General features: G+C 38.6%; 1 protein-coding gene across 8 annotated transcripts in view; it reads right to left on the bottom strand.

Annotated features, from left to right (window-relative positions):
- The window catches only part of LOC117204860 (homeobox protein cut), a 166,178-nt gene continuing 147,915 nt past the window's right edge, over positions 1-18,263 (bottom strand). For 4 of the 8 annotated variants that reach the window (XM_033442666.1, XM_033442660.1, XM_033442661.1 and 1 more), the window contains 4 exons: positions 6,561-6,915; positions 5,061-5,721; positions 3,883-4,156; positions 1-3,540 (listed from right to left, as the gene is read on the bottom strand). In XM_033442666.1, the coding sequence (XP_033298557.1) occupies positions 1,850-3,540; positions 3,883-4,156; positions 5,061-5,721; positions 6,561-6,915 (2,981 nt within the window). In that variant the 3' untranslated portion in view covers positions 1-1,849. The remainder of the gene's footprint in view (positions 3,541-3,882; positions 4,157-5,060; positions 5,722-6,560; positions 6,916-18,263) is intronic. The other 4 variants (XM_033442665.1, XM_033442663.1, XM_033442664.1 and 1 more) reach the window with 4 other exon arrangements.

Here is an 18,263-nt window from a genome sequence, read left to right as displayed (position 1 = left end):
TTTTTTTTTTCTTCTTTTTTGTACAGCTATTTACATGTGGATGCGAGCTTTACGGTGCCACCGCTTTATAACGTCCGGTTTAAAGATGCCGGCGCATCTTCATCGCACAAAAGAAGGCCTCCGACCTCCCGGCACATCGCTCTAATTTCTCTCTCTCTCTCTCCCAGTCTCTCAATCCCTTTCTCTCATTTGTTAATTTCTCATCAATTTACTTTTATCATCGCATATAAGCTCTATCACATTGGCTTTAGAAGCCGTGTCGTTATCGCGATAAGAATTCGAATGGTAATAAAATAATACAATATAATCAATAATAATATTAATAATAATCATCGTAATAATAATATTATTCAATAATAATAAAATAGCAGTGATAACGTAAGCCTAATAATACATTAATAATTGGTAGTAACTGATAACCTCGATCACCGATCGCTTTGTATAACTATCTTTCTTACTCTCCCTCTTTTCACAAATTCTCTAGGCGGAAATAGAAAGAAAAACAACATAAACAACTATATATTCGTAAGTGGACAGATTTTTTTTTTTTCTTGCTTGATCCTGCTTTTTTTCTGCTTATCCATACGAGAACAGCAAACGAAAACCACGCGCGTTGAATCATCAAAAAAAGAGAAACAAATAAAATACGAAAAAAAGGATAGATATAACAATACTAACCAGTTCTACTTAAGGGATTGACGTTTACTATTCCATAGGTTGGCGGACAAGCAAGAAGCAGGAAAAAGAGCGAGAGGACACGTTTTCCTTTTCTAAACCGTTGCCTTATTTTTCTTTTTCCTTCTTCACGAAAGATGACGCGCCTACTAACCGAACAGACAAAAAAAGGTACGTAGTCGGAGAGCGGAGTGTAATAACATTAACAGCTTAACGACTATTGGGATAGGAGAAGTGTATAAACAATATAACATGAATCACAATTATGCAATAATTATTAATCGCTCATCTTCGTCGCGTAATTAGATAAAATTAATAATAATTTGATCTAACAACTCTCTGGTTACTCGTAGATTGCACTCTATGAATCCGGGCCATTTCCGTTTTACCGATCGATCATCATCGTATTCTTTTATTTCTTTACTTTCCTCCGGTTCTATTTCAATCTCTTCCACTGTGTTCTTCATCTCTTTATCTTTTTCTAACTGAAGCCAACTCTCTCGAGATCCATCGAAGAAAAAACGGAAGCGGCCAGGGTTTCCTCGGATTTTTTCGAGCGAATGTGCGACGAACGCCTTTTGCTACTCTTTATCCCCCAGGCTATCCAGTCGCGTCACAGTCTTTTAACAATTACGAATTCGCCGAATACGTAGCAACTGTGCACACCATCACTAACCCCTTTTCTCGCACAGATACCACGTGTGTGTTACGAAAAACAGTTCTGTTCTTTCTTTCTTTTTTTTTTTTTCGTTTTTTGATTGAGCTCCGTCTTCTTTGATAAAGCAGCGTGTGTCTGGTTGTTTAGTCTTCGAAAAAAGTTCGACCGACAATTCTCATACACTGATGCGTCTTTTGTTTCTTATTTTTTTTTGCGTTTTAGTTTCTTTTAATTTACCATTTCACGTATCCTACTTTGTATTTGCCTCCCTATTGATAATGCCCTCGTGGTAGGCAGGAATCGACCAACCAGGCCTGGTCGAATCCTATGACTGGTTTTTTTTTGCTCTTTCTTCCTCTCTAAGAACTTAACTAGGCCCGCGGTCCACGCGGATACGGGGACCGTATGCGACTCGCAGCATCGTTTTGGCATGTTTCGACAACGTCCTCACTCTTAGCGTTCCCTCTTTGATCCTGTGAAAGTAACGATATCACGACAAGAGAGACAGAGAGTTCCTTAATAATCCCACGTTTCCTCGGGTTCGTGTTTCACCACGCTGTCCTTGGGACTCTCATCGGTGGACTGCTGCGTCTGTTGCGTCGAGGGTGGCCTGGGCGAGGTCACCGGACTGTTCTGTCCAGACTTTGGACTGGGCAGAGGGCTATCTCGGTCCTGACCGTTGTTTCCAGACACAGAAGACACGTCACTTTGCGCGTCTTCCTCGTATCTGTCCTGTACCGGAGTCGGTTCTACCCTAATCGTTTCTTCGGCTTCTCTCTTAACGCCGTAATCATCCGTTTGCATCACGCAGACACCATTGATGATCACTTCGTCCCCTGTTCTGGCTGGTTCCTGCCACTCAGGATTCACCCACTGCGGCGCTGCAGGTTTTCTTCTGTTTGATCTGACAGTGGCCGGTGCTGTAGGCGTTTCCGCCGGTTCTCTCTTTATACTCCCCGCAGATCCTTCCGAATCCTCGCTACCGAGATTGCTCATAGCGTCTTCCACATCCTCGTCCTCGAATTCTTGGTTTGGCTCCCTCTTCAGAGCGTTCATAGAAAGATCCAGACCGGAACACTGTTCCTTGAGCGCGTTCCCTACTAAGGCAGCCAGATTAGGGTTGAAGTACGGCGTGTAAGGCAGAGGCACGTTGCCCAAGCCTAGTCTCTCTTTTTGGATCTCCAACAGTCTTTGGTTTAACAGCAATCTAAACTGGACTGGGTCGAATGGCTGGCCAGGCTCTCTTGGCGATTGAGGCTCCGGCTGACCGTGTGGCGTCTGCTGTTTCAGTCTCATCCGATGATTGTGAAACCAGTTGGTTATCGTCCGCGAGGATAACGCTAGTTCACCAGCGAGGAACTCGATGGTGGCCACGTTGGGATATGGATCGAGCGCGAAGGCAAGCCTCAGAGCTTCTTTCTGTTCTTCGGAGAAGAGGACTCTTTGCTTCTTAGCGGAGGCTGGTCCAGGTCCGGGCGACGCTGCGTGATAGAACTCGGCCGTGTCGTTACTCGAGGTGTCGGAACTATTATCGTGACCTGGCCCGCTGCTACGCCTTCTTTTGTTCGCCTCTCTACGCTCGTTTTTCAGCGCCTGTAATCGGTCCACGTTGTGCGCATCCGATAACCACAATTGCATTCTTATGAAAGGTTCTCTGCCCTTTATGCTCAGCATATGCCATGGCTTTGGTTTGCTGAGTAATTCACTGACCGAGCCTTGCGACAGTCCGAGCACAGCCTCGCCGAAGATCTTCTGGCCGATATTATTGGCAAGCAACGCTTCTTTGATCTTCGTCGTAATCGTCTGCGTGTCCAGATCTTGCGTCAACGCGGCCATTTCGTATACACTCGGCGAGATATGTGGATGAAGACCACGGAGAGGTGATGGGGTCATTTGGTGATGCGGGGAATGAAGGTTCATCTGCTGTTGCTGTTGCTGCTGTTGCTTTTTCTGCAGTTCCTGCATGCTGAGCTGAGAATGGGGATGATGAGGTCCAGGTGGTGTCAGCATCATTGGCGGTGGTGGCTGTGGGTGTTGAGGGTGTTGCGGACTCTGTTGAGGCGGACCAAGCTGCATTTGATTCTCCTGCTGGTGTTGCGCTGCCGCCTGAGCCGCAGCTTGCGCCGCTGCTTGCGCCTTCGCTGCGTTCTGTAGCTGTTCCTGTACCAGTTTCGTCGGAGGCATTGGCTTCATTGGTGTTCCACAGGCTGCAAAAAGAAGAAAAAGAGACGCTGAAAGGTGATCGCTCACGAAACTTTTGAGTTATAGTCCGAAAGCTCACTTTGACAATCGTCAGTTGCTTCGTTAAGCTGGGATTAGAGAAAATCCCTCCTTTAGGCTTAGAATTAGCTTCCTTCATCCACAAACATATCTTTCACTCGTTCAATTTCACTCAACGCATGTTCTTCGTATTTTAGTTTTCTTTTTTGCTTTTTGTTTCTCCCGTTTGCTTTTTTTTTTTTTTTTAAGGCAGCAGCATTCGGCACACAGAGATATCGAGCTCCCAAACTATGTTGTTTTTAGTAAAATAACAAAACATCTATATTGACCTGAGTTAAACTTACGAGGCAGGCCACCGTAGCCGCCGGTCCTCATCAACTTCTCTGGCGCGATCTTGTATTGGCTGGCGACCAGTTTGTGCACCGCGTTATCGTCCTCGAGGAACATCTTCATCCTGATGAAGGGCTCGCGGCCTTTCTGCGTCAGCATGTGCCATGGCTTCGGACGCGCCAGCAGATCTGACACGGAACCCTGCGACAGGCCCAACACGGATTCACCGAACAGACGTTGCGAGATCGAATATTGAGACAACTGCTCCTTCACCTGCAAAAACGAATTTTTATTCTTTATTTTATTATTTAATGTCGTTTTTAGGCTAAGGAACAATTGCTAGAAGAGATATAGAGACTCTAACTAGATTGAGTCGAACTTTAAACAAGTTTATAGACTTATAACTCATATATTTCTTATATAGGGTGTTTCACAAAACTGGAAATGTATGATGTTAATAAAATGGCTATAGATAGAAGAGAGGCTATAAAAATAGTTCAGAACAGAACGTTTACTGTTATAGATTCTCTACGTGTTTGTGCATCGATGTATCTGAAAAGTACGAACGAACTCTTTTTTGCACTTCTGTCTATTACTTTTGGAAACACTGTTTGATTTTTCCTTAGTCGAAGGAATATCTTGTTTAAAAGCTTCTTATATCTGGTGATATATATATTGCCGTTTGAAAATTAGGGATCGTCCGTTCGAAACATAGATTACGTGAATTATCAGGATACTTCGAATTTTAAGTAGATTTACTTGAAACTTGCATCAAAATTGTGGCAAAAATAATTCGTTAAACGAAGCGACGGGATCACTGCGACAATAAAGTTATAGTAACTTCCAGAATAAAATACCAGTGAAAATCTTAGCGAAGTGACGAAATTTACTGATGATTAAGTAACGTTTCTTTCACACTAAATGAAACATAACATCATAAATTAATCGAAATATCAAGGTTGTGAAGAAGTTCACTGGCGAGGCACAAGGGAATACCCGGCAAAAGAATGCAGCAAATACGACAATAAAGCAAAGACGATATTTCCTTCCTGATGCACACGATTGTGCGATGCAAGCGAATAATCGAATTATCTCTAATCCCGATCTGTAACCTTCGAACGGCATGCTTGGAGGACCACCTCCAACTACTTCTAAACAATGTTACGATTCAACTTACTCTCTTAACAATGTCCTCTGTGTTCAAGTTATTGTACAAGTCGAACTGTTGCTGGGTAATGGGAGGAAGTACAGCTTTCAGTGGCCTCTGGTTGGCCGCGTGGTGGGTAGGCGTGGACGGTTGACTGATCAGACTATTCGTGATAGAGGCCATCCTCTGAAGAGGACTGGCCGCCGCTGCACCCGAGAATTCCTCGCTAGGTGTCATTGCTGGTGGAAGAATCGAGTTGCCAAGCGGCGAACTCGCGCTAGATCCACCTGGCGTCGATTGGGGTGCGGTGGTTGGTTCCTGTTTTGGCCTGACCAACGAGAAAGCACTTCCTGCGTGTCTCATCGCTTCCTCTATCTTCTCTTTCTCCTCCTCGGACACTCCGTTTATCATCTTATTTCTTGGATCGACTTTACCGAGGCTCAGATCTTGGACACCACCACCGTTTGTAGCGAGATGATGTTGCTGAAGCGCTTGCTGCTGTAGAGCCAAGAGGCCAGGCAGGCCAGGTAGTCCTGGCAGTCCTGTCAACGAGGGATTCTGACCTGGTGTCGCGTTCAGCTTCTGTAGCTCACGGTGGTACGCGTCAAGCGCCAACCTGATGTCCTCCTGCGTCCGCTCTATACCCTGAAGACCACCTTGCGTGCCGCTGAAAAAGTGCGGGAACATCGCGCTACAATTAATCGAGGTCGCGTGCTGTCCTCAATAATGATCAATCGTGGCGGCTCGCTTGACAATAGCTGCGCCCTGTAATCCGAGCTTTCGACCAAAAAAGCCCGTGTTTACACCTGACATTTTCGTGTTAAGCAACGAAACAAATATAGCTAGCATATTAATTTTAGCCGCATACGTCATCCGTTCGGCATAGTTCTCTGTTGCTCGGCCGCGATCCGCCGTGACTCATATGATCTATGGGATGCGCTACCGGTTCGCATGGATAGCGGCCTGATGCGCTATCGAACATCTTTTAACATGGTAACGTGTGTGCTTTTACTTTTTACTTATTCTTAAATTGATTATGTTTCTTGCTTTGATTCTTTGGACTTATGTTTTCAGATTCGCGAATAGAGGAATTGAGTAATGATGAGAGGTGTTGACGATACGAGTCACATTCTTGGCACACTGAATATTTATCTTCACGGAGAATTATTAATTCGATGGAGCTTTTAGTTTTTTGCCGGAAGAATAATTTTGTTTATAGATTTTGTTAATGGAGTTTCATTTCAGGAATAAATTTCTCGTGACAAGATAGGGTTGATAAATAGTGGAATTGTACTTCTAATTAAAAATGTTTAGAATGTATATGACCAACTAAAACTATATCAAATATCCAAATTGAAGTTCTTCTTATGATATTCAATAAACGAAACAATATCCTTCCTTAGATCTCTTCAATTGTGTTCATAAAAATACAAAATTTAAAATCGAATATTTATATCTATCTCTAATTTTCTTATTTTCCAATCAACCCAGCAAGTGATGGCGATACGCTTTCATTTGTTCGGGCCTCACCTGGAAGAGAACTCTCTGGGTCCACGTAGATCCTCCACCCTTCTTCCCATAAGTTTAGCCAGCTCCTCCTGGTAAATCCTGACTACCTTTTCTTGCGGAATGTCATCGTTCTCGTATTTCTTCAGTCTCCTATTTTGACTGTCGAGCCTGTCTTTGTTAAATGGGCTCGGACAACCGATTCTATTTGGACTTTTGCTGTCCGCGTCGTTCGACACCTCGTGCTCACCCCTCATCTGTAGGTGGCCCGATTCTGAGAGGATATGCGCCAACCTTTCGTCACTCATTTCCGGCGGACCACCTTCCTGTGGACCACGCGCGAACGCTGGCATTCCCTGCTCCTTGCCTGAAACATACTCTACGGGTGAGGCACAACTTGTGGTGCGTTCTTACTCGGTTTGGTCTTATTGGTATGTAGAAAATGTAGAAAAGATGCATTAGATTAAGATATAAATAGAGGTAAGAGGCTGGTTTCACTGCTTGGATCCACGCTCTGCTTTCTACTGTAGATTTTATTAGGTTTGTAATACGAACCGTTCGCACGCCAAATTCGTTAACTCCAGTTTTTGAAAATTTTGAGATTTTAGCGCTAAAATCATCGATTTCCTCTACATTTCGTTTTGTCGAGTTAATTGGCGAATTAGCGATTCATATATGTGAAACGTCCATTTGCTTTGGTTCTAGTTAATTTACTTCTGTTTTTTTTTTTTTTTATTAAAGTTTGTTTATCGATGGAAATACCTGGTCTCTGGAATTTTTTATCGATATAACGTTCCTAATATTACTTTTGCAAAGTATTTAGCGGTGTAAATACATATAATAGTTGGGAATTTTGCAAAATCTTCGAAGCTTTATTCCATTTGCTATTTTACAGGTTTGTATCGCTGGAAGAAAATTTGGAAGATCGATGGCGAATAGTAGGATGATTTTATCTGAAGATTTCAAATGGACATTTCGCATGTTACAACCTAATACAAGACGTAGATTTTACAGAAATCCTCAAAAGCTGTTATTCGTTTTACATCGTTTGCATGTTAATGTAAATTATCATATTGTAAATCGCCTCTTGATTTACTTTTCCAATACCTTTTGGATGAAGTAGAAATCGAAAATAACGCTACATGTCTCTCCAAGTTTTCACTGTTTCATAAATGTTAGGATGTTTGAAATGATAAATAGTAGAAGTCGATGGAACAGAATTATATCGAAAATTAAAAACTTCGAAATTAAGACAAATAATAAATAATCATTTTAAACAAAACAATAATTACAAGAAGCATTTTTATACAGCCAAGAAACAATTTTACTTAGAAGAATAGAGAATTAACGATCGTTTCTGGTTGAGTCGAAAAGAATGCCAGAACGAACAGGTTGAAATTCAAATTCCCTGGTGATCAGTGTCTTTTAATTTCGTCGGTTACGAACGACGTTCGATAAGGAAGAAGCAGACCCACGAACCTAATCAGATCCGAGGGTTGATTCCACGTTCGATCGAACGTGGATGCAATTAATACAAGCAAAATCAATAATACCGGCTCGAAGCCGAAGGCAGAAGCATAACCCAGCGACGATAATTAAAATATCCTTTTCCGAAGCCTCGCCCTTGTGGCCTTCCCTACTCTTACACGTAGCCAACAGTCTACTTCTCGTACGTGTTTCCTGTCTAATTGACCAATCAGCCGTAAGATTCAGACGAATGAGCCATCGATCATGTCTTTGATTGCTTCGCTACCTTTCTGCTCTCTCACTCAACCAAATATTCTTGCCACGGACGTGTTTACGGCCGAAAAATAGAAGATGTTACTCGTTAGGTAGATTAGGGAGAATCATGCGATGAAAACTTCTTTAACCAGTTACGAGAAGATTATACTCGATACGTTGGACGTAGATAATTAATAATGATCTTTTATCATTTTTTATTCTAACGTACGACATGTGTTGACTAATTTGTAGAAAACTTGAATTTCCGTGTATTCCTGCTAATTTTTTTATGTTAAATTTCACTTAGAAACGTATTATCGTTTAGAATTATATTCAATATCTCTTGAATTAAAATTTACTAGCTATGAAAATATCAGAGTGAATTGCAAGAGTGATTTTTCAAGTGATCAAGGATATAGGAAGCTTAAATTTTGTAATAATTTCTGTTTTCGAAATAAATTATAATTAAATATAGATTGTATTTCGAGCTTTCGCTATAGATCAGCAAACAATTATTGGAATAAAAAAATATATTATGAAAAGAACTTCTAGAAGTGTTATGCTATGTCATGTATCACTAAATCGTCATCAGCTTAAATCTAGGTATTCGTGTAAAGGGGTAGAAGAAAGAACGTTACAAAATTAGTTTCAATACTTTAACTCAGCTCTGTGGAAATTAGATTCAATGAATTTAATTGTATCGTGAAAATAATTCTTAGAAAATCATTCAAAAGAGATTGAACTTTGTAAACGGTGTCATTGCTTGACTGTTTTCACTTTGATATGTTTCACATGACATAAATAGACTGTAACTCTGTTATTTTAAATACTCTATTTTCTATTCAGATCTACCGTACCTCGTTCTACGAACCACTAGCTTTTGTCTCCTTTTCACGTGTCTCGACAGTGTTAAACTCAAACAATCCCCGAGTATCGATTATACGATATTCGAAACACAATGTGCCTCTTTTTCCACATTTACCCAGAAACGTATCGATTATTAAACAACGATCTACGTTTCACCGTTTTTAAAAACATCCATTTCATTTAAACATCTAATCTATTATTTAGATCTCTGTTAATTAAATCGATCTAAACGGTGCACAGTTTCAGTAGCGAGTTCGTCGATGAAATAAAATACCTTTGTCATCTGTATTTTTTTTTAACACAAACCGATCTATATTTCACTCCTAAGAAAAAAGAAAATCTGCTTTAATCTCGTATAAATGAATCGGCTCTTATATTATACTTCGCTATCCATAATTTCCATTGTAAATTCGTCGATAAAAAAAAGAAACAGTTCCTCCTTTGCTTTGTTATTTGCAACAGAAACTGATCTATAATTCACCTCTTTGCAAAAAGATGCCTCTTAATCTCGCCATACGAACGAAACGAATCTCTCAGTTTCTACACTTTCGATCGTAAATCCGTCTATAACCGAAAATTTCTTTCCCTTTTTATTTATAACAAGAATAAGTACAGTGTCGAATGCGGAACGCAAGAAAGGAAAGATTAATTGGTCATTAAGGTCGGAATGTAGACGGCGATCCAAGAAACCGATGTTGCAGTTATTGCGAGAATATTGGTCGACGGGAAATGTTTCAAGAAATCGACAACGTTGGTGGGTGGAAACATTACGGGGACAATGACGACAGTCGAGGTTCGTTCGGTGCTTGTGAAGAATCGAACGCGACGTGTACACACGATGCTGGTACGCCTGTATTGTCTCGTGATGTTTGAATTCGTGCCAACGGACTTCGACTTATGCCAACCTTCTTCTCTCTGTGCCCATACGACATTTTCGTGGGACAACTGCGGCAACCTCTTAACGAAAGAATCGGCTGTTTACCAGATTGATTGGCAATGGCCATTGAAATTCGATCTGTACATTTTGCGATCTTTCGGCAAATACACTTCCACCTATATTTACAGCTACATTTTGTAGTTGAAACGACCCACTGAAGACGACTGAAGTTTCACTAGCTTCTTTATGTCGTCATCTTTTAAACTTCTCTCTTACAATTCCACAATATTGCGTCGGATAAAGAATAATCGTGCGATTTGTAATTTGTACAAATTGATTGTAAAGTTTCATCAATTATCAAAATTGTTACTGTTATGCCAGGTAACTTAACGATAGACTGCGGATTTTTCTGCAAATTCGTATTTCCACGAACACAATTCGAACAATAGGTACAATAGATTGAAATTTGTTTTACCTGTCAAATATTACGTTACGAAGAACAATACGTTTCGGATATTTTACATCTTTGTGTATATCATGTGCATTCTATGCATTTTGGTATCTGCAAATTTCGTAACGTTTCACTAATAATATCGATTCAATTACATGTATCGCAAGGGGTTTCTGATAGCAATTTACATCATTTCCAATGTTTAGTAATAGAAACTGAAAATTCCAATCAGAGTAACGTATATATGCAAGTGAATTTTCCATCGAATCTTTGGTTGCAGTTCACGTTTTGCGTCGCAGAAGAACGAGATACGCTTGCGTCTCGGATACATCGTTGTAACGATGAACAGATCGGTGAAAAACGTGTTTTCAACTTGGTTACCAGCAGAAAAACTTCGCCGAGATAAAAAGAATCCAGGTCGTTATTATGCGTTGCTCCTTTTCCTGTAAGCGGACTTTTTGCGGTTTACACTGATGAAATTGACATTATCGTTATCGAACGGAATGGTGATTAACGTATTGCGGTGAGAACAACGATACTTCGTAACATATTACGTATAAAGATTTATCGTGTCCAATTACCACAAAGTTCCTGCATTAATATCTTGTTCCTTACGTCGCATCTATATTCATAACATCTATATTGGAACGTGCGTCAATATCTTATCAAACTGCGCGTTTAAACGCATCAAAGAAAAATTTCTATTTCAAATGTCGGTAAATACGTAAATATCATGATTATTGTTAACGCGATAAATATCTCATAGTTTCATATTTCATCGACGCATTTGCTCGTGTTCTAAAGCTACATCTACGATATGAATTTACGACATACTTTAAATCTACGAAACTTTTTGTTGATACTGGGTGCATACGGTTGAAAAATATTAATGTTAGTTCAGACGAAAGACGATAAGTTTTTCTTTATTGAAAGAGCTAGAAAACATAAATTTATAGAACCTTTTTACCTTAACAATGAAGAAATTTCCAGGAAGAAGAAATCATATGAGAATACTGAAATTTATTTAAAAAAAAGACGATAATAGCATTTAAGAAACTCTTCACGCTTTGATCTGCTTTCACAATTGCTTTACATCAAAGTGGATCAAAGAAACGTCTTTGTTTTTCCTAGGAAAAAGATATTTGGAAGCCAACTTTTCCATTTTTCACTGCTTAAACAACATTCACGTGTCTATCAGAAATTCGTAATTATAGTAATTACATAAATACAATTCCGTGAAAATTGGAGGAAGAGATTTTCTACAGCCCTATTTTCTAATTCACAATGTCTTCGGTGTTAACTTTCTTTTCTTCTCATAAGCGCTGAACGTCGAAGTAGAGCCAGCCTGAGCCAATTAGACAAAGAATAATCTAGGTGTCGCGAGCTCGTTGTTTCCGTTGCTCACGCAGTCTTGCCACCATCGTTTCTCCCGGATGATGAAACGTCACGGTTCGTTCGTTCAGATCGCGCCAAGGCATCAAAGGCTCGTAAGAATCGTCGAAAGAAAGAACAATCGGGCTCTGGTAAGGACAATGGCCAAACCGGATAAGAAATCCATATTACGCTTTACCTTTTATCCTACATTCCATGGAAAATATTTCGTGATAATTACGGCTGCCATAAACAGTAGGCAGGCCATGAAATTTGTTTTAATGCTAATAAATGGCGGTGAACGTTGACAATGGCTGATTACAAAATTTCGGTACAATTTCGTGAGAACCTTTCAACGAATATGACGTACCTTAAGAAACGAAACGATTGTTACGTGGAACGCGTGTTCCCGATTTATGTTCTCGACAACGAGAATTCTTACGCCAGCCGCGATTGTTGGCTGACCCGTGGAAAGTACACGTGTCTATGAGGTCGATAGGAATCAGAAACGATGAAAAATAGGTTCTCGAGAACTGGCGTTTGCTAGTCCTTGTATTTTTGGACCGCGAACAATGGTGTCTTGGTTGAGAGAGGAGAATAGAACAGGTTGGATATCGATGGGAACTCGGGTTAAGGTTCTTCAATGATTGCGATTTCCTCTTCTTTAGGATCGAAAATTTAGATTCCTTTGTTCAGATGATTAGATTAAATTCGGAAACGTTAAGAATGATAGAGGAAATAGAATTCTTTGGACTGTATATAGTGTGGTTATTACTGTTATTTTTGTGTAAAAAAATTGGAAATGAAATTGGAAATTAATTACACGTGTTACAATTACAGTAATAATTATTTCATTAAAGAAATCCATTAGTTATTCAGGAAGGAGATTTAAGACATTGCAAATGCACAGTATTGGAGAAGAGGAATGGAAGAATATTTAACGCAGATTCGAAAAATAATCCTTGTTTCGAAAACCACGATTTCTTAATTGTATCGCATCCAAGTAAAATAGCAAAGATTTGATCACGAATATAATTTACTTGTACGAAATGAGAATTCATATAATATCGATAATATCTCGAAAACGATATATCTCAAATGTTTCCTGTATTAGTGTTTTTTACTTTAATATTGTCTATGTTTATTATTTTGTTTCGATGTGATGTAATTGAAAAATCATTACTTGTTGAATCTGTGATTCTATTTTGACAATCTAGCCTATACCATAAATTCCTTCGAGTAAATGAAAGAAGAGCTTTTCACGGTTTAAAAATCACGGTTTAAAAATCACGGTTAAAAAAGTTAAAAAGAAATTTCCACAACTGGTAAGGAACGGTCGGGTTGTTTTTCAAGATGCACCTTAAGACCATGCAATTTCCGTGGACTCGAACGACCATAAGGGCAATACGGTTGTATGAGCGAGGCGTCAGGAGGTGGAAGGATACAACCGGGACAGAAAATCTGATAAAATCGCTATATGAACCAGAGTAGCCTCGCTAATGAACGTAACTCTTTCGCGTTGCGCCGGTTCTACGTGGCTCTTTCTCGCGTACACGCGCAAGATGTGCGTGGCTGCATATAGCGCGTTTAATTGACGGTGAAATACGCGACTGCGAGGCACCGACGGGGGTTCCTTCTTCGAATCGAGCTCCGTAACAACCTCGAGAACGCGTTGTCGAGAACGAAATTCGGAATGGTCGGCCTTGCTCGCGGAAAATCATCGTCCAATATAACTCGGTGTCTGCTCTTAATATATTATGTTCGTGGATATGTAATGTCCAGACTGCGGATTTGTATGCACTCGTAAGAAATTTGAAGGTGCAAAATTGCACAGAGCGCGCGTAATGTGAGAAAATATATAAAATATCCAAAGTATAGTACTTTCTACGATACTTGGTATGTAAAATAATTTATAACCGAGGTTCTCCTCTTTTGATTTTAGAATATGAATTAATCTGTGAAACATGTGGCTGCGTAAGAATTCACGATCTAGTGATATATCTCTCTGCTGTTCCAATTTGTTGAGTCAATATTATATAGTAAATTTTCTTATATCTTCAATTGCTACCACAAAATTCTGTCTTCGATTGGAACTACCACACCGTTTAAATGGATCGTCTTGCTGCGTTTCATAATGCAGATCTTTTCATTACGAATATGTTTATGTCGATTAATGGACATATAAATAAATAGTATACTTGTATGTTCTTTTGGTAGGAGTTTAAACTTTAAAAAATGCAGCAGAATTTTCTAGAAACATAAGAAGATTTTCCAATAAAACAAGAAAACTTTCCAATGGCTTGTTTGTTAAATATAGAAATAGTAGAATGTTTGAGTTGCGGAATGATTAAGTTTGATAGTCGGTATAATGATTTAGTAGAATGTTTGGACTCTGGAACTAATGATTTCTTCAAACATAAAATAACGAAATCAATTAATCATGGTCAATTAATCAGTGGAAATTTTATCGTTAGCCTCTATAAGGTAACTAGCAACAGCAGCAAAAGTAATTTATATTTCAAACTCGAACCATTCCAATCAATTATAATTTTCAGTGTTCTTAGGCTTTTTCTGGTCATTGACTTTGATCTAAGAAATTGTCTGTTCGATGAAACTCATTGTCAGAAAATTAACTTAAACAGCGAAGATTTAGTTGAATTTTCGTAACTAGTTCGAAGAAACATTATCTCGAGGCAGTAATTAGAGAAAAACCCGGTTTCCAGCGATAAATCGTACGCAATACCGTAGAGACTGGCAGCGATCGAGCCGATCTTGTAACGTTCCGATGCTTTCACGCAATTAAGGAATTAAAGCGTGCTATTAGAAAAAAGTAAATAAGTAAAGAGAGAAAAAAAAAGACGATCGTCGTATAGTTGTTACTGTACGAGTGAAATTCAAACCGACTTTGAAAACTGATTAGAAAGCGTACACGAGTGAAGCGTGAACGATTCTCGATACCGATATATTTCAGGCGAAAATCATGGTTCTGATTATGTTAAGGAATTTGAATCATTCACGAATCACGACTCTTTCGAATCTTTCAGCTCTTTCGTTCATAGTCAACTCCTACGCAATCGGATTTCGAAATCGCAATCGCGCACTCTGATAACGTTATCTCTACCGGATTGGGTCAATGAACGTTACGATCGAGCGTTTTAATTAATACTTGTTTCAGTTACGACCTTATATAGAAAATAATTTCCAAGAATGGAGTATCTTTCTCTAAAAATTTTTCAGAGAAATGAGGTACCTATCTTCTTCCTTCTAATATTTTTTCTTTTTGCAAATGGTGGAACTTATTTCTTGGTTTGTTTCGAACTTGATGATTCTCGTTGGCGGGGCAAAATTTAATTAGTATCGATTAACCAATATGAAATTTCGAAGAAACATTTCATGTAAAGGATATAGAAGAATAGATATAATGTTAATTATTTTCAGTATAGTAATTAGAATTTTATTAACATTGAATCTTATTTTAGAAATATTCGTTCCTTCTTCCTGCGAATCCGATCGGCTAACTTAAAAATCAAAACTTCAATGGTGCACCGGTTTCCTGTGTTTTACATCTCATTTATTTACGCGGTCTCGCGGCGAAGAGGAAATAACAAGCATATTTCAAGCCGTGCAGTAGAACAACTTTACAATTATAATCGCACAATTAGAGTCCTATGACCGTGGTGATGCATATCCGCATTTCGATAAACGGATCACGCTCTAAAGGGTAACTGAATTAAAAAGAATTCCAGTGATTTCAGATAGTTCGGGCAACGAACGTTGTCAGTATTAAAACCGGCTGAATAATGAATCGACATCAAAGCAAAGAGTGAAATAAAACAGATAAACGGCGCGCCGGTAATTTCATTGTTTTTCCGTAAAAATGATAAATGTCGTGATCGAAACGTATTGGGAAAATTTCATTAGTCGATCTTTTAATCGACTCTTCTTTATTTTTAATCAAAAGATAAAACGGTAGAGCATTTTTAGAGCAACGGACGATTTTTAGAGTTTAATCTTCACGTAATATTTTATAAATTTTTATAATTTTTCAAGTTCGATGTTTATAGATTAATTGTTTGTAAGTATTTCTCTTCTCTTGATATTTACTCTATAATTTTTATAGATTTACATGTACAGAACAATCATTCGTAACTTTATTCGTTGTGCTTATATATTTTTGTATATTTGTGACGAAGAATAGAAAAATAATGCAACACTCATTTTTAAGTAACTGAAGTAACTAAAAAGATATGTATGTAACGAACATGGAAAAAGTGGTTCTCGAGATTTCAGAAGAAAATCTTTGCCAAACAATTTCTACTAAATTCGTATCAAGAGTTTGATTTAACAACAAGTCTTATGAGACGATCTAATATATCAGCCGAGAAGTTGACGGGAGATTAGCGCGAGCTGTACCTGAAAGAAAGAAAATCTCTCGATAAACAGCGTTGGACTAGTACCAACTATCTTCATTACGGTAATCGCGTGGTGCGTTGCTCTTGGACCAGCTTAGATCAATTGTATTGCACCGCTCATGAGCAATAATAAATGATGTCCGAACGCGCTTCGCTGAATAGTGGGCCAAGATCCAGGTATATTTGTCACAGCATTAGTAAAGTTCACGAGATTTTTACGATACAGTTCAGTAAATATTTATTTATAACTGAAGATATTTGCTCCCAGATGGCGGCTCCTACTTGTAAAATTGTTATCTAACGGTCTACGAAATTAAGAAATTATATTTCTAAATGATTTGTGAAGCATATCCAGTCGTGTGAAGCATATAATAATTTTCTCTCAAATTGTCTAAATTACTTAATGTTTGGCAAGCTTTGAAATAACTATAATTAATGGAACTTTATTAATATACAGGATGCCCTACTCTTTTTCGTAAAATAATGCTAGTATATTTTATATTATAAAGCTAAAAATATAAAATGAAAACCGATATACACTTTATTATTTTTATGAATAACAGTGAAATGACCTGTTCTTAAATTATTTTTTTACTCGTACCTTTTCAATCCTACATTATCTGTTCTTAAATTGTTCATTTCCCTCGCAATGATACAATTATGAATGGAAGATAAATATATTTGTATCGTTCAAAACAAACGTTTAATTAATTAATTAATTACGAATATTCCGCATCGACTATCTATTAAAACACGAGTAAGAAGACTAACTCACCGTTGGAAATATTCTTTGTATCAGGCCTTGATTTAAATCCATCAAGAACTTATTTATTGCTTTTAAGTATCGTCTTTTCAAACCGAAATAAAGGCATCGATTTTTGCCCATAAATCACCACCGATTATGGAAGTTTCGAACAATGCCGCAGGTACGTTTATTGAATTGAGAAACAGCCGACGACTCGTCCGTCCGTAGCACAAAGAGCTCGTTGCAACCGTGAACAAGAAGTTGGTGCAATAATTAGCGATTAAAACGTCCGTCGAAGCAGCGATGACGTTACGTTTGTTCAATATCGATGCCACTTATCACATAATATCGATGGTAATTACAATATAATATCGATAAAACCTGGTACGTTTATTAATCATTCTTTTATTAACGAATGTCTATATTCATCCTCGGTTGAATGAATATTTATGAAAATATTATAAAATTGATTAAAAAAGATGATAGACCGTTTGTCCATGTATCTTAAGTTCTCGATTTCTATAGCTCAAATTCTACCACAAATCTCCTTTATTTCATTATTTCGATGAAAACGAAACGTCTAATATTTTTACAATTTCCTCTTAATAATTTTGTTATGATAGACTTTCTCCATTCGCTAGTCCCACAACATTTGACCGAATATTTAAACACTAACCATAAATTCAACCTCAAATAATAAAAGAATATCTCATGAAAAGATTCTTCGGAAGACTCTATTTTTCCAGTTTCAACAAACAAAACATCAACTACCATTCTTTCTCCGATTAATACTAATACCAATTTGGAAATTCAAGGTACCTATGTTACACGTTACAAAGCTTCTCGCTTGTAGCCGCAATTTTACAGACAGCACATGGTCGTTCTACGAGTCCCCATTTTTGTCGCATCGTTTCACCCCTCCCTCTTCCCTTCACCCTTCCGCATGATCCTCTTTCCCTTTTCCTTCTTTCCTGGTATTTCTTTTTTTCTTTTTTTGCCGCGCGATGCACATGATTATCGTTGTCGGCGATTCGACGGAAACCGACAATCCATTGATGCACGACGTCTGCGTCGACCTTTTTCCCTTTCCTCCTGCTGGAACCTCGTCCGGCCATGCATTTATCCGTGGTTACCGTATATTTTATACGCGGTCGTTTGATATTTCGCGCGTCGGACGCGGATACCCCATTATGGCAACCGTACATCCTCTCCGCGCAGCCATCGGTATTAAATAATATTTACAAAAAGCAAAGGGGAGAACCGATCGACATGGCCGAATGAT

The sequence above is a fragment of the Bombus bifarius genome, unplaced genomic scaffold (assembly GCF_011952205.1).
Source record: "Bombus bifarius isolate JDL3187 unplaced genomic scaffold, Bbif_JDL3187 scf7180000007984, whole genome shotgun sequence".
Lineage (NCBI taxonomy): Eukaryota > Metazoa > Arthropoda > Insecta > Hymenoptera > Apidae > Bombus > Bombus bifarius.
The sequence above is the reverse complement of the archived record's forward strand: the minus strand, read 5'-3'. Positions and strand labels throughout refer to the sequence as shown.